Source organism: Eulemur rufifrons, chromosome 15 (genome assembly GCF_041146395.1).
Source record: "Eulemur rufifrons isolate Redbay chromosome 15, OSU_ERuf_1, whole genome shotgun sequence".
Classification (NCBI taxonomy): domain Eukaryota; kingdom Metazoa; phylum Chordata; class Mammalia; order Primates; family Lemuridae; genus Eulemur; species Eulemur rufifrons.
Window position 1 is genome coordinate 1,285,848 of NC_090997.1, and position 12,028 is coordinate 1,297,875.

A 12,028-nucleotide genomic window follows, 5' to 3' on the forward strand; every position below is an offset into this window, starting at 1 on the left:
TCGAGGGGACAAACTCACTTCTTTTACACCTTAGATTCCTGATCATTCCATATACTTTTCATTATCGTGTACTTTTAAAAAAGGAGAGGCTATTAATTAATTATGAGATTTAGGTCAGCATTCTGCATTCATGATTTTTGCAGATATTTCTATTTTGTGAGATTTTGATTAGTTTCTAAAGAAAAATCTGATTGGATTACAATGGGAGCAACTTGCTTATTCTGTTTCTTTGACTACTTTGTGCCCTAACAGTAATAACAGGCATTCTTTATCTGAATATAATTTTTTGATACTATTTGATGAACTTCAAATTTAATATAAAATATTATGTTAAATGTAGAAAAGCTTTCTGCTGACCCGTGATTTCTTAGAATTATCCGAAGTAATCCGGGTCATCCCATTACTGAATATGTTATTCAAGTTCACCTAGTGTCTCAAAAAATAAAACAAGCTTTATTAAGGGTGATATGCCATTTGTAATAAATTATCTTTGTCATTTCACAGACATGAATTCCCCAAACCTAACTTCTGCTTACAGAAGATAAACAATTTAATCCTAACTTTAGAAAATAAATACTCAAGCATAAAAAAAAAAAAGATTCCTGATGATTCAGAGGTTACCTAGATTGTGCTGCCCACCCTAGTTAATAAGCAGAAAGGAAACCGGTCTCTATGAGGGTCTCTCTGCGGTGCATTCAGACATAACTTCTCCAGGTTTAAAGAGAAAACCCCTCTGTCTACATCCCCAGTCCCAGGGCGAGCTCACTCTGGCATCAAGTTCCCTGGGGTGAGTTTTCTTCTAGAAGAGTCCAGGCGGAGAGGAAAGGAGTAGGAGGCAGGGAGTCCAGTTCAGGGAGAGGGATTCCGGGCGGGAAGTGAAGGGGCAGGGGCTGGGCCAGCCTGGGGGGTCTCTCCTGGTTTCCTCTGACAGCTCGTGGGCCGGGACTCAGGGCGACAGTGTGACAAACGTCTCTCGGTGCAGGAGGAGAGGGGTCAGGGCAATGTCGCAGGGTCCCGGGCGTGGCTCTCAGGGTCCCTGTCCCGAGGGCGGTGTCCGGGGCGGGGAGCTCAGCGCTGGGGATTCCCCATCTGCCCGGAGTTTCACTTCTCCCTGTCCCAACCCGAGTCAGGTCCTTCTTCCTGGATACTGCTGACGCGGCCCCAGCTCTCACTCCCATTGGGTGTCCCGTTCCCAGAGAAGCCAATCAGCGTCGCCGCGGTTCCCGGTTATAAAGTCCCCATGGCCCTACCCAGACTCAGTGTCCCCAGACCCCGAGGATGGCGGTCACCGCGCCCGGAACCCTCCTGGTGATGCTGTTCTCGGGGGCCCTGGCCCTGACCGAGACCTGGGCGGGTGAGTGCGGGGTCGGGGGGAAGCGGCGTCTGCGGGGCGGAGCGAGGGGACCGCCCGGCGGGGGCGCAGGACCCGGGCGCCGCGCGGGGAGGAGGGTCGGCCGGGTCTCAGCCCCTCCCCGCCCCCAGGTCCCCACTCCATGAGGTATTTCTCCACCGCTGTGTCCCGGCCCGGCCGCGGGGAGCCCCGCTTCATCGCCGTCGGCTACGTGGACGACACACAGTTCGTGCGGTTCGACAGCGACGCCGCGAGTCCGAGGATGGAGCCGCGGGCGCCGTGGGTGGCGCAGGAGGGGCCGGAGTATTGGGACGAGGAGACACGGAACGTCAAGGGCAGCGCACAGACTGACCGAGTGAACCTACGGACCTTGCTCGGCTACTACAACCAGAGCGAGGCCGGTGAGTGACCCCGGCTCGGGTCACGGGTCACGACCCTCCCTCCCCCACAGAGAAGCCCGCGTCGCCCCGAGTCTCCGGGTCCGAGAGTCACCCCGAGCTGCGGGACCCGCCGCGACCTCTGACCCCGGACGAACCCGCGGGGACTTTGACCCGGTTTCATTTTCGGTTTAGGCCAAAATCCCCGCGGGTGGGGGGGGGCGGGGCTGAGTGGGCGTGGCTGACCGCGGGGGCGGGGCCAGGGTCTCACACTATCCAGATGATGTATGGCTGCGACGTGGGGCCGGACGGTCGCCTCCTCCGCGGGTACTGGCAGTTCGCCTACGACGGCGCCGACTACATCGCCCTGAACGAGGACCTGCGCTCCTGGACCGCGGCGGACACGGCGGCTCAGATCACCAAGCGCAAGTGGGAGCAGGCCGGTGACGCGGAGCAGGCGAGGGCCTACCTGGAGGGCACGTGCGTGGACTGGCTCCGCAGATACCTGGAGCACGGGAAGGACATGCTGCTGCGCGCGGGTACGGGGGGCACTCCCTCCCCCACCCCGTTTGTCCTGTCCATTGTCAGGATGTCACACGAGCCCTGCTGGAGTGTCCCATGAGGGACACAAAGTGCCTGAATTTTCTGACTCTTCCCCTCAGACCCTCCAAAGACACACGTGACCCACCACCCCATCTCTGACCGTGAGGCCACCCTGAGGTGCTGGGCCCTGGGCTTCTACCCTGCGGAGATCACACTGTCCTGGCAGCGGGATGGGGAGGACCTGACCCAGGACACGGAGCTTGTGGAGACCAGGCCTGCAGGGGACGGAACCTTCCAGAAGTGGGCGGCTGTGGCGGTGCCGTCTGGAGAGGAGCAGAGATACACGTGCCTTGTGCAGCACGAGGGGCTGCCGGAGCCCCTCACCCTGAGATGGGGTAAGGAGGGGGTGGGGGTCACATCTCTCCTCAGGGAAAGCAGGGGCCTTTCTGGAGCCCTTCAGCAGGGCCAGGGCTGAGCCTGGGGTCAGGCCCTCACCTTCCCGTCCTTTCCCAGAGCTGCCTTCCCAGCCCAGCGTCGCCATGGTGGGCATCGTTGCCGGCCTGGTTCTCCTTGGAGCTGTGCTCGCTGGAGCTGTGGCCGCCGCTGTGATGTGGAGGAAGAAGAGCTCAGGTGGGGGAGGGGTGGGGGGCGGGGTCGGGTTTTCTTGTCCCACTGGGGGTTTCACGCCCAGGCAGAAGTGAGCCCTGCCTCATTCAGGGGCCCTGTTTGCTCACACTTGCCCTGTTGCAAAGGACATGGAAAGTGAAGAACAAATTTATCACCTTGATGATTGTGGTAATGGGACCTGAATCCCAGAAGTCACAAGTCACAAGGACAGGTCCCTGCTGAGCACAGACCTCCAGGAGGGCAGTTGGTCCAGTCCCTCCTTTCCTCACGTTTCTTAATCTTGCCCTAGATCTTCACTCACAGTTCTGGAGCCTTCTCTGGGGTCTAAAACTAAGGGGTTCTTCTGGGACCTCATGGCCCTGCCTCTTCCTGGCTTCTCACAGGACATTTTCTTCCCACAGGTGGAAAAGGAGGGAGCTACGCTCAGGCTGCCTGTAAGTATGGGGGACTTACCCCTGAGACCTTTGGGAAAGAGTAGACAGGAGCCCATGGGGGAGCTCCCCCACCCCAAAATCTTCCTGTAGCCGTATCTCCTGTGGGCTCTGAGCGGGTCCTGTTTTGTTCTATCCCAGGCAGCGACAGTGCCCAGGGCTCGGATGTGTCTCTCACGGCTTGTAAAGGTGAGAGCCTGGGGGCCTGACGGGACGGGTGGGCAGGGGGGACACAGCTGGGCTGTGGGGATTCTGTGATTGGGACATTTTGACTATGGTGTGCTGTTCCTAGTGTCACCACTTAGCATAACCGACCTGAATTTGCTCCTGATTATTGTTTCTTGCAGCGTGAGACGGCTGCCTGTGTGGGACTGAGCGATGCAGGACGTGTTCCCGCCTCCCCTGTGTGGCTTCAGAAGCCTCTGACTTCTCTGTCTGCAAAGGCCTCTGAATGACTCTGCGTCCCTGTTCCCGTCATGTGATGGGCTGGAGAGGCCGGCCCACCCCCGTGTCCTGCCCCCTCCGCCACGCTGATCCGTGTCCTGTGCCCAGTCACCTTTCCTGTTCCAGCGAGGAAGGGCTGGGACGTCTCCATCCCTGTCTCACCGTCGCCGTGCACTGAGCTACTTCCCGACTGAAAATAAGAATTGAATATAAATTTTTTTCTCAAATTCTTGCAATGACATGTTGATGGGTTAATTACAGGAGAAGTTTCCTAAAATTTGAGAGTGGAAATAAATAGAAGACCTGAGAACATTCCAGAATCCTTGTGTTTGCTGTGCTGAGTCTGCTGCAGGTGGGGACAGGAGAAGGCTGTGAGGAGCCGAGTGTGGACGGGGCTGTGCCCAGTCTGTGCTCAGTCCGTCATGGGCTCCATGTGTCACCCCTTGGCTGGGTCATCCTCTCTGCTCTGTTGTCCTTGTCCCAGTAGAACCTTGCGCAGCAGGACCTGTGATGACAGAGGCTGAGAGACCACCCAGGGCAGCCTCTGCATACGGGAGTCTGTGGGATCAAAAGATGAACTTTCAGACCCGGCAAGCTCTTGCCCTCCTAGGGTTCCTTCCTGGATTCTGTTCTTCATCTGTTCCCCAACCTTTTTATTCCTTTATTTTGTATTTATTTTTAATTTTTATGGATACGTGATAATTGTCTATATTATGGGGTGCATGTGATGTTTCAGTACAAGCATACAATGATCAAATCTGGGTGATTAGACTATCCGTCACCTCAAATGTTTATCATTTCTTTGTGTTGGGAACATACTAGATCTTCTCTTCTAGTCGATTTGAAATCTATGGTGAATTATTAACTGTAATCACCCTATTGTTCTGCCGAACGCTAGATCTTATTTCTTCTACCAAACTGTATTTTTAAATCCGTTCCCAGCCTCCAGTAACCGCCATTCTATTCACCACCTATGTGAGGTCAGTTTTCTTAGCTCCCACATGTGAGAGAGACTCTCGATATCTGTCTTTCTGTGTCTGGCTTATTTCCCTTGACGTAACGTCCTCCAGTTCGTCCGTGTTGCTGCACCCAACCTTTGTAAAGGAACCCAGTTCTGGAATTAGCAGAGAGGACGGATCCCACCATCTCTTATCTTAGATAAATTCCTGTTAGGTTTCTATCTCTGCCCACCTACCCCCATCCCTGCCCTTGGTTCTACTAATCCTGTCGCTGGCTCAAATCCAGGCTCATGGATTTATAAAGTAGGCTCGAGGTTAGATCTATATTCGTGTGGAAAGGTGGAGCCATAGTGGAGGATGATGGTTATTCCTCGGGGAGAAACATCCGTGTGCTGCAGTGAGCAGGAAGGTCGTGGGGGAGGGAGGGGGGACAACAGCACAGGTGAGAAAAGCGCAGGTGGCACTGATGTCAGCGTGAGAGGACAGTGTCAGTGTGACAGGACACTGTGCTGTGTCTGCACAAAGCAGCACTTGCCCTGAGGCTACATTGATAAAGATCCTGTGTGTGGAGAACAGGGAGGTGCTCTACAGTGATCCTTCAATCAACTGTCATTTGTCGCCAGATACGTGACAGACTGTCCCTGCATGTGAGGAACATGGTTAAAGTGAAAACAGAAATATTCCCGGCCTTGTGCAGCGTGTGTTCCAGTGGGAAGGGACAGACCGTGTTCCACAAGCAGAGCAAACAAGGAAAGTGTTTATGTAGAAGGTGGTAAGTGCTGTGGGGAAGGTGACCCAGAGTGCGGGGTGTGGGGACAGGGAAGGTGGCTGTGGCGCTGGGGGGTCGGTGTGGCCCTTGTTGCAAAGGAGGGAGAGCAGGGACGCTCCGTGCTCTGAGGAAAGCTCTGCAGGACAGGATGAAGTGTCTGGAGGATGCTGGGGACGTCCTTCCAGGCAGGGAAGCGTCAGCGCAAAGGCGCTGGGGCAGGAAGGTGTCTGTGCTGTGGGGGAGCCGGAGGCCGGGAGGCTGCACAGACAGCAGCTGAGATGAGCTCAGAGGTGGGGCCGGAGCAGGGAGGCCTGAGGGTGTGGGGAGGGTCTGACCTTTGCTCTGAGGGAGATGGGGACTTAGAGGACAGTTCTGAGCAGAAGAGGACCTGGTACAACTTCCCTTTTTAAAGGGTCTGTCTGGCTGCTGTGCTGAGGACAGAGCTGAGAGGCAGGAGGAGCAGGAGCAGGGAGAAGGGCAGGGCAGGAGGGCAGGGCTCCAGGCTCCAGGCTGCGGGTGGCGGCTGAGCGGTGACAATGGAGGGAGGTGCTGGGCTCTGGATCCGTTTTGAAGACGGACTTCACAGCGTCTCCTGATGCGTCTGGGTGTGAGGAAGAGGAGTCCGGGAGGACACGCACAGCGTGGGCTATGTGAGCGGAAGGACGGAGCTGCCGTGGTGGAGAGGGGACTGTGACAGGGGACTGTGGCAGGGGGGGACTGTGGCAGGGGCCTGTGTGAGGAGGGGGGCGTCGCAGGCGTTCAGGGGAGGAGGCGCCACTAGAGTGCAGGGGAGGGAGCCGGGGTGGCAGCTGGACAGCAAGTCTGGACTTCAGGAGAAATGTCGGGGCTGGAGGAGTAGATTTGGGGGTGACACCATGTGATTGATATTTAAAGCCTCGAGCAGGGATGAGGCCGCCAAGGGAGGGACTGGCTACAGAAGAGAAAGGGAACAAGGACTGAGCCCTGGGCCTCCAGTGGTGAGGACCCGATCCGACCACACGCCCAGACAGACTGCACAGCTCCGACACCGCGTCCCGAAGGCACGGAGACCGGGGAGCCCCAGACTGTACCGTGTGCAGGAGTCCCCTGGACGTGGCGCTGAGACACAGAGAGTCAGGAGGGGAGCGTGAGGTCCCGTGTTGGTGACGAGGGTGGAGCTGATGCTGCTGGTCTTCATGTCACAAGATCACAGAGCAGGGTCCCCAAGTGTGCGCCAGCCCCCTGCAGGGCCTGGTAAACAAGCGAGTCCTTGCTCTTGTGCGTGACACTCTGAGCGGGTGGTCCTGGGAGAGGCCTGAGTATTGTCCAAGCGCCACCAGCAAGCCCAGTGCCCAGCCAGACTGGAGCCCTGAGGCCGTGACCAGAGGGTGCCCAGGGAGGGTCTTACACCCATTTCAGTGTCCTCTTTTCCCTCAGGAAGAAAAGGGAGAACATACATCGTTAATTATGAGACAGGATGTTGGGAGATTCGCATCGTTCTCTCTACCGTGGGGCTACAGCCAGGCAGAAGGTTCCGGTATCGGCTCTCAGCTCTGCATAGAGACATCTCTGAGTGCTGCTCTCTGACCCTGTTCCCCAGACTGGTTTCTCACTCACTTCTTGGAGCAAACAAGGGAAGGCAACTTTTTCTAGTTTACATATAAGTTGTATTAGATGCTATTGGGGGCTAATTTTATCGTAGGGGAGGCCACAAAGCCAGGCTTGTGGCTACACAGCCAGGCACAGAAGCCACAGTCCACCCTAGGTCAGGTCCCTCAGAGGAACCCCTGCCCCTGCTGCTGGGGACAGATGCCACTGCTCACACTCTGACACCCTGCTGCTGGACACAGGGCCCTGTGGCTAGAACTGCTGTCACTGCTGCTCCTGGCAACTGGACGTCACCACTGCCACTTGGCCATCTTTACCAAAATGTCTCTGCACAGTCCCAGCCTCTCTGTGTCACCTCGTCCTGGTCAGAGTCTGGCAGGTGGAGCCTAAGCCTCATGTGCATGTTCAACGCAGGGATGACTGGAGAGTTGTCCTCTCCTGCCGAGGGAGGGGGTGTCTGTCCCCTCTGAAGACTTTAAGTGTGGGATTTTGATACAGTGTGAGGGTGCAGGTGCTGGGAGGCGAGGGGTGGAGAAAGAGTGACAAACTCCCATCCTTGCAGCAGCGGTGTGACATTAGAGCTTTATCTGGCACTTGGTGGGCTGGATGAACAAGAGACTAGCAAACATCTTTCCACCCATTCCCTGGCGAGTGTGACATTACCGCCAGCTGTCGTCTGTACCAGCCTGCACTCTGCGTCACTGGGGTGGCATCGTGGTGCTAGCAATGACCCGCAGTGTCGTTACGAGGGTCGTCAGACACTGCACACTGTCAGGGCAAGGCCAAACCTTTACTTGTGGTCGGAAGGGCGCCCAGCGGCAGTGGGAGCAGCCAGCCCTACAGGGGGGTCCTCGCCTTGTATCCCTGACGCAGGCCTGTGGCTGTGTCTCAGTCCTTGCCTGGGATTTCCACCCGCAGCCTTGTCCTTGCCCGACTGGCTAAGGGTGTCGCTGAGACACACAGGAATGGAGGGGGGCTCCTAGGGTCGTAGGTGTTTGGAGCTGGCGCCCGTCAGGCACAGTGAGGTATGCGGAAGTGGGTTACTTCCTGACACTTTGGCAGGAGAGATCAAGCCAAGGTTATTTCCCCCTCTTTTATATTAGACTTTTTCACTCTTTTTTTCAAATTCAGTGAGGAGGAGGTAACTTTGGTGTTCTTGGTCTTCTAATAGTAATAACCTGTTTTCACATGGGGGTGGAAGAGTTGTTTAGTTAGGGCTGTTTCTATTAATCTTTGGATCAGTCTTCTAGCACGAGGGATAATGCAACATCCCATTAATGTTAAGATACAGAACACGATAATTAAGGGAGTTAGCACTGACGTCATTGACCCGTTCCATTTTCCAAACCACTGCTCCATGAGGCTGGTGAAAGGGTCATCTGTCCCTGAGTTTTCAGCCAGCTCAATAGCCGAGGCAGTAAGTCCTTGCAGAGCTTTGGTGACCGTGACATCCGGAGCTGTGCTGTTGGGGATGTAAGTGCAGCTCTGGCCTCCAATCATGACACACACGCCACCTTCTTCTGCTGACATCATATCTAAAGCCATTTTCCCAGGTCATTTTACTGCTAGGTCCTAGTTGTTCAGCTATATGTTTGATGGCATCTCTGGTATTATTTACAAATCTTTGCTGATTATAGTACATGTAGTTGATCCCGTCTACATTTTTCGTTACAGTGGACCACCAGAAGAATATAGATTCAAACCCAGCACCTGTTTTATTTCTAGTTTTGAATTCCTTTGGTCCCCCTTGGGGACTCCAATAGCATCAATAAAAATACAGGGATCAAAAGATCCTCTGGGAGCATCTATTTCTCTTTGTGTCCAGTGTCCCCTTTCCTCAACTGGGAGCGGACGGATGCCAGGGTGAAAGGGACGGCCAGTTGCACCAAAGCTCAGGTGCCACTCCCGCTTTCCTGTAGGACCTCAGTCTGTCTGTACAGTCCCACCAGAAGCCTGCTCGGGGTACGGAGAGGGCAGACTGATCCTGTAGCTTCTTGACAGCCAGGCTTTCATTGCACCCTGTCGTGTTTCCAAGAGACGCCACCCCCTCGTCCTCTCTAGAGAGACACGAGGTGAAGTTGAAGTCAGAGGCTGGTGGCCTCACGGTCCTTGGGAGCTGAACCGTGAGACAGCTCATGTCAGGGAAGAGCAACGATAGGGTTTTGCACGATTCATTTCCCCACGCCGTGGTCTCCTGGAAGAGGCTGCCATCCAGGGCCTGCCCGTAGGATCCACAGACCATCCACGTGGAAAGGGAAGTGTCTGGGCCTCCAGTCTCCCCGTCACACAGGCGTAACAATCGCTCTTATTTAGGGTGGGGACAGAATATTTGATCCCTTCTAGCCAGGTGTTTTCCATCTTTATACCCAGTTTCTACTGCAACTGTCCGCCTTAAATCCTTGACCTCTATAATGGTCACCTTAGATGGGCCACTGGGGAAAGACATAGGTACAGTGCTGCTGTCGGGTTTTATAGAAGGAGTGGGGGACATGACAGCTGAGGCAGGAAGCATTATGTTTAAAGAGAATTGTCCCGTGGGTCTGTACCTGATGTACCTGCTCCCATCCAAAGGCTCTAAGGTTGTGTCTTCAGGAGTGGGGACACTGATTGTAAGAGACCTGCTGATACCTGGAAAAGGGAAGTGAAGACAATGCTGACTACGCCTTCCGGAAGGTGACTTTGGTGGGATTGGACCCAGGTGTGGCCTCCCATCTTCCCTCTGTGGCACAGACTGCCTTTTCCACCCGTGTATGGGTCCAGCCCTCTCGGCTGTGCGGGCTGCTGTCTCTGTAGCCAGAAGCACCAAGAAGGGGCCTTCCCAGGCTGCTTGGAGCTTCTCTTCCCTGCAGCCTTTGACCAGCACGTCGTCTCCAGGTCCATGTGGATGCACCGGAAACTCAAGAGGTGGCATTTGTGCCAGGAGTCCCCTCTCCCTGAGAGAAAGCAGAGTGGAAGACAAACCACGTATATAGTTTTCAAGAAATTGGTCTTTGGTTTTGAAGGTGGGAATGTCAGTAGTTGAATCAGACAGGGTAACCCGTATAGCATTTCATGGAGGGGGGGCATAGGCCCATGTCTTTTTGAGGGGCCATTCGGATCCTTAGGAGGGCGGTAGGCAAAATTTAGTCCAAGGTAACCTGGTTTCTAGGACCAATTTAGTAAGGTGATTTTTCAGAGTCTGGTTCATTCTTTCCACCCTTCTTGAGGAAGGAGGGTTCCAGGGGGTATGCTATTCCTATTTAATTCCTAAAATCTGTATGAGTCCCTTGACGATATTACCAGTAAAGTGACTCCCGTTATCCGAATCAATATTTTCGATCAGACCAAATATGTTCAATCAGGACTTTGACTGCATTATCAGCAGTTGCCCCAGGTAGAGGAGTTGCTTCTACCCAATGAGTGAGGTGGTCTGCAATCACAAGAAGGTATTTGAGACGCCTATTTTGGGCATTTCTGTGGAGTCAATTTGAATGCTTTGGAATGGCCGTAACCAGGATTCCTCCGCCAGAGGGCGCTGTCCTAGGGTTTGCGTATAGTTTTCCAGCACGTTTTATATCCCTCAGAGGTTGGTTTGGCTGATGTATACGGAGGATCGCGTCACACATTGTTTGGCGACCCCAATGGCCACTCTGGAGGAGCTGGGTTAACATTTCTGTCATTATTGGTTTGGACAGCATTTCTCTTTCATTGGGTAATAGCCATCGTCCCTCTGAATTTTCTTCTACCCCTACTTTCTGTGAACTAAAATAAAATCTTAAGGCTCACCTCCCCCATCCTTTGTGACCCATTAACAGGCCTAAGGGAAAGGATGTCCCCAAGAAGGGGGGGGGGCATGATGAGGCACGTCTGACCTCCCTCCTCCTGGCAGGCAATTTAGTTTTAGGACATTCCCTTGGCCATGAGGGGGTCCATTCCAGTCAGCAAGTGGGGGGTGGGGTGAGCCTTAAAAGTTTACTTTAGTTCACAGGACGTACAAGGGGTGTTGTGATGAATTATACAGTGGTGAAGTCAGGGCTGTTAGTGTACCTGTCACCCGAATCTGGTAGTTCTTTTTGTGGGGTCTCTTTTTGTCTCCTGCCTCGTGGTGAACAGAACTTGGCAGTCTCGTATTCCCCAGAAATGAGCGTTGGGGTGAAGGGAAAAATTCCCCTTTGCCCTTGGAAGGTTTGCTGAAAAATCAACGCACAATGAAGCAGATTAATAAGAAAAAAACTATCAGATTTATTTTAGAGTGTATACATGGGAAGGCTCAGACAATGAGGCCTTTCTAGTAAAATGGGTTGTGGGAGGGAGGAAAAGAGGAATTCTGCTGAGTGTCAGCAAAGGATTGCTGGGGAGAATGCATGGATGGGGAAGAAAGATTAGCTGGGAAATAGTTCCCTTTGGAATTTAAAAGAGCCTGAGAGACAGGACATTATCTCCTTAAAGAGTCTGTACAGGTGTGGTCACACCCCTGTTCTTACAATGAGGGGAAGAAAAGAGCAACTGTTCTCCTAGAGTGGTCTGGCTCTCAGACAGACACAGAAACTTCAATGATCCTGGGAGAATCCATAGTGGTGGGAGGTCAGAGAGAACTTGAGGCTTCTTCAGTCAGGCCAGCATGTCAAAATGCCATATTTTGGGGTAAAAATATTTCTAATTTCCTTCATCGGCAATGCTTACAAAACATTAGGAGCAATGTGAGTTGTGCTGATGATCCTGTAGGGGAGATAGAGCGAGGTTTTACAAAACAAGCACAGCAACTCGGATGTCCTCAGACCCCAGCTGGGCCACCAAATGGATTCTTTTCCTTTGCTTTTTCTCCAGACAGCTTCTAGTCCTCACCCTGCGGTCTCAGCCACTCCAGTAACACAGGGAACGGCTTGGAGAAGGGTAAAATGTTTTATGAGCTGTCTCTTTACCCCTCACACTCTTTTTGGGAATTAAAACCTGTATCCCTG

At 53.7% G+C, this 12,028-nt stretch overlaps 1 protein-coding gene across 2 annotated transcripts; it reads left to right on the forward strand.

Moving 5' to 3' along the window:
* Positions 1-1,264: 1,264 nt before the first annotated feature.
* On the forward strand, positions 1,265-11,667 carry LOC138395292 (HLA class I histocompatibility antigen, A alpha chain-like). Of its 2 annotated transcripts, XM_069487988.1 has the most exons (8): positions 1,265-1,354; positions 1,483-1,752; positions 1,992-2,267; positions 2,391-2,666; positions 2,785-2,901; positions 3,282-3,332; positions 3,471-3,518; positions 3,677-3,768. In XM_069487988.1, the coding sequence occupies exons 1-8, from the start codon at positions 1,279-1,281 to the stop codon at positions 3,679-3,681; spliced, it is 1,119 nt and encodes a 372-aa protein (XP_069344089.1). In that variant the 5' UTR covers positions 1,265-1,278; the 3' UTR covers positions 3,682-3,768. The 2 variants fall into 2 exon arrangements, with proteins under 2 accessions (XP_069344089.1, XP_069344090.1); XM_069487989.1 differs by lacking the exons at positions 3,282-3,332; positions 3,471-3,518; positions 3,677-3,768 and adding an exon at positions 11,657-11,667.
* The last annotated feature ends 361 nt before the right edge of the window (positions 11,668-12,028 follow it).

Coding starts and splice junctions, on each gene's coding strand:
- LOC138395292 (XM_069487988.1), top strand. CDS start 1,279: ATGGCGGTCACCGCGCCCGGAACCCTCCTGGTGATGCTGTTCTCGGGG. Junction 1,355..1,482: donor CCTGACCGAGACCTGGGCGG/GTGAGTGCGGGG, acceptor CCCCGCCCCCAG/GTCCCCACTCCATGAGGTAT. Junction 2,268..2,390: donor GGACATGCTGCTGCGCGCGG/GTACGGGGGGCA, acceptor TCTTCCCCTCAG/ACCCTCCAAAGACACACGTG.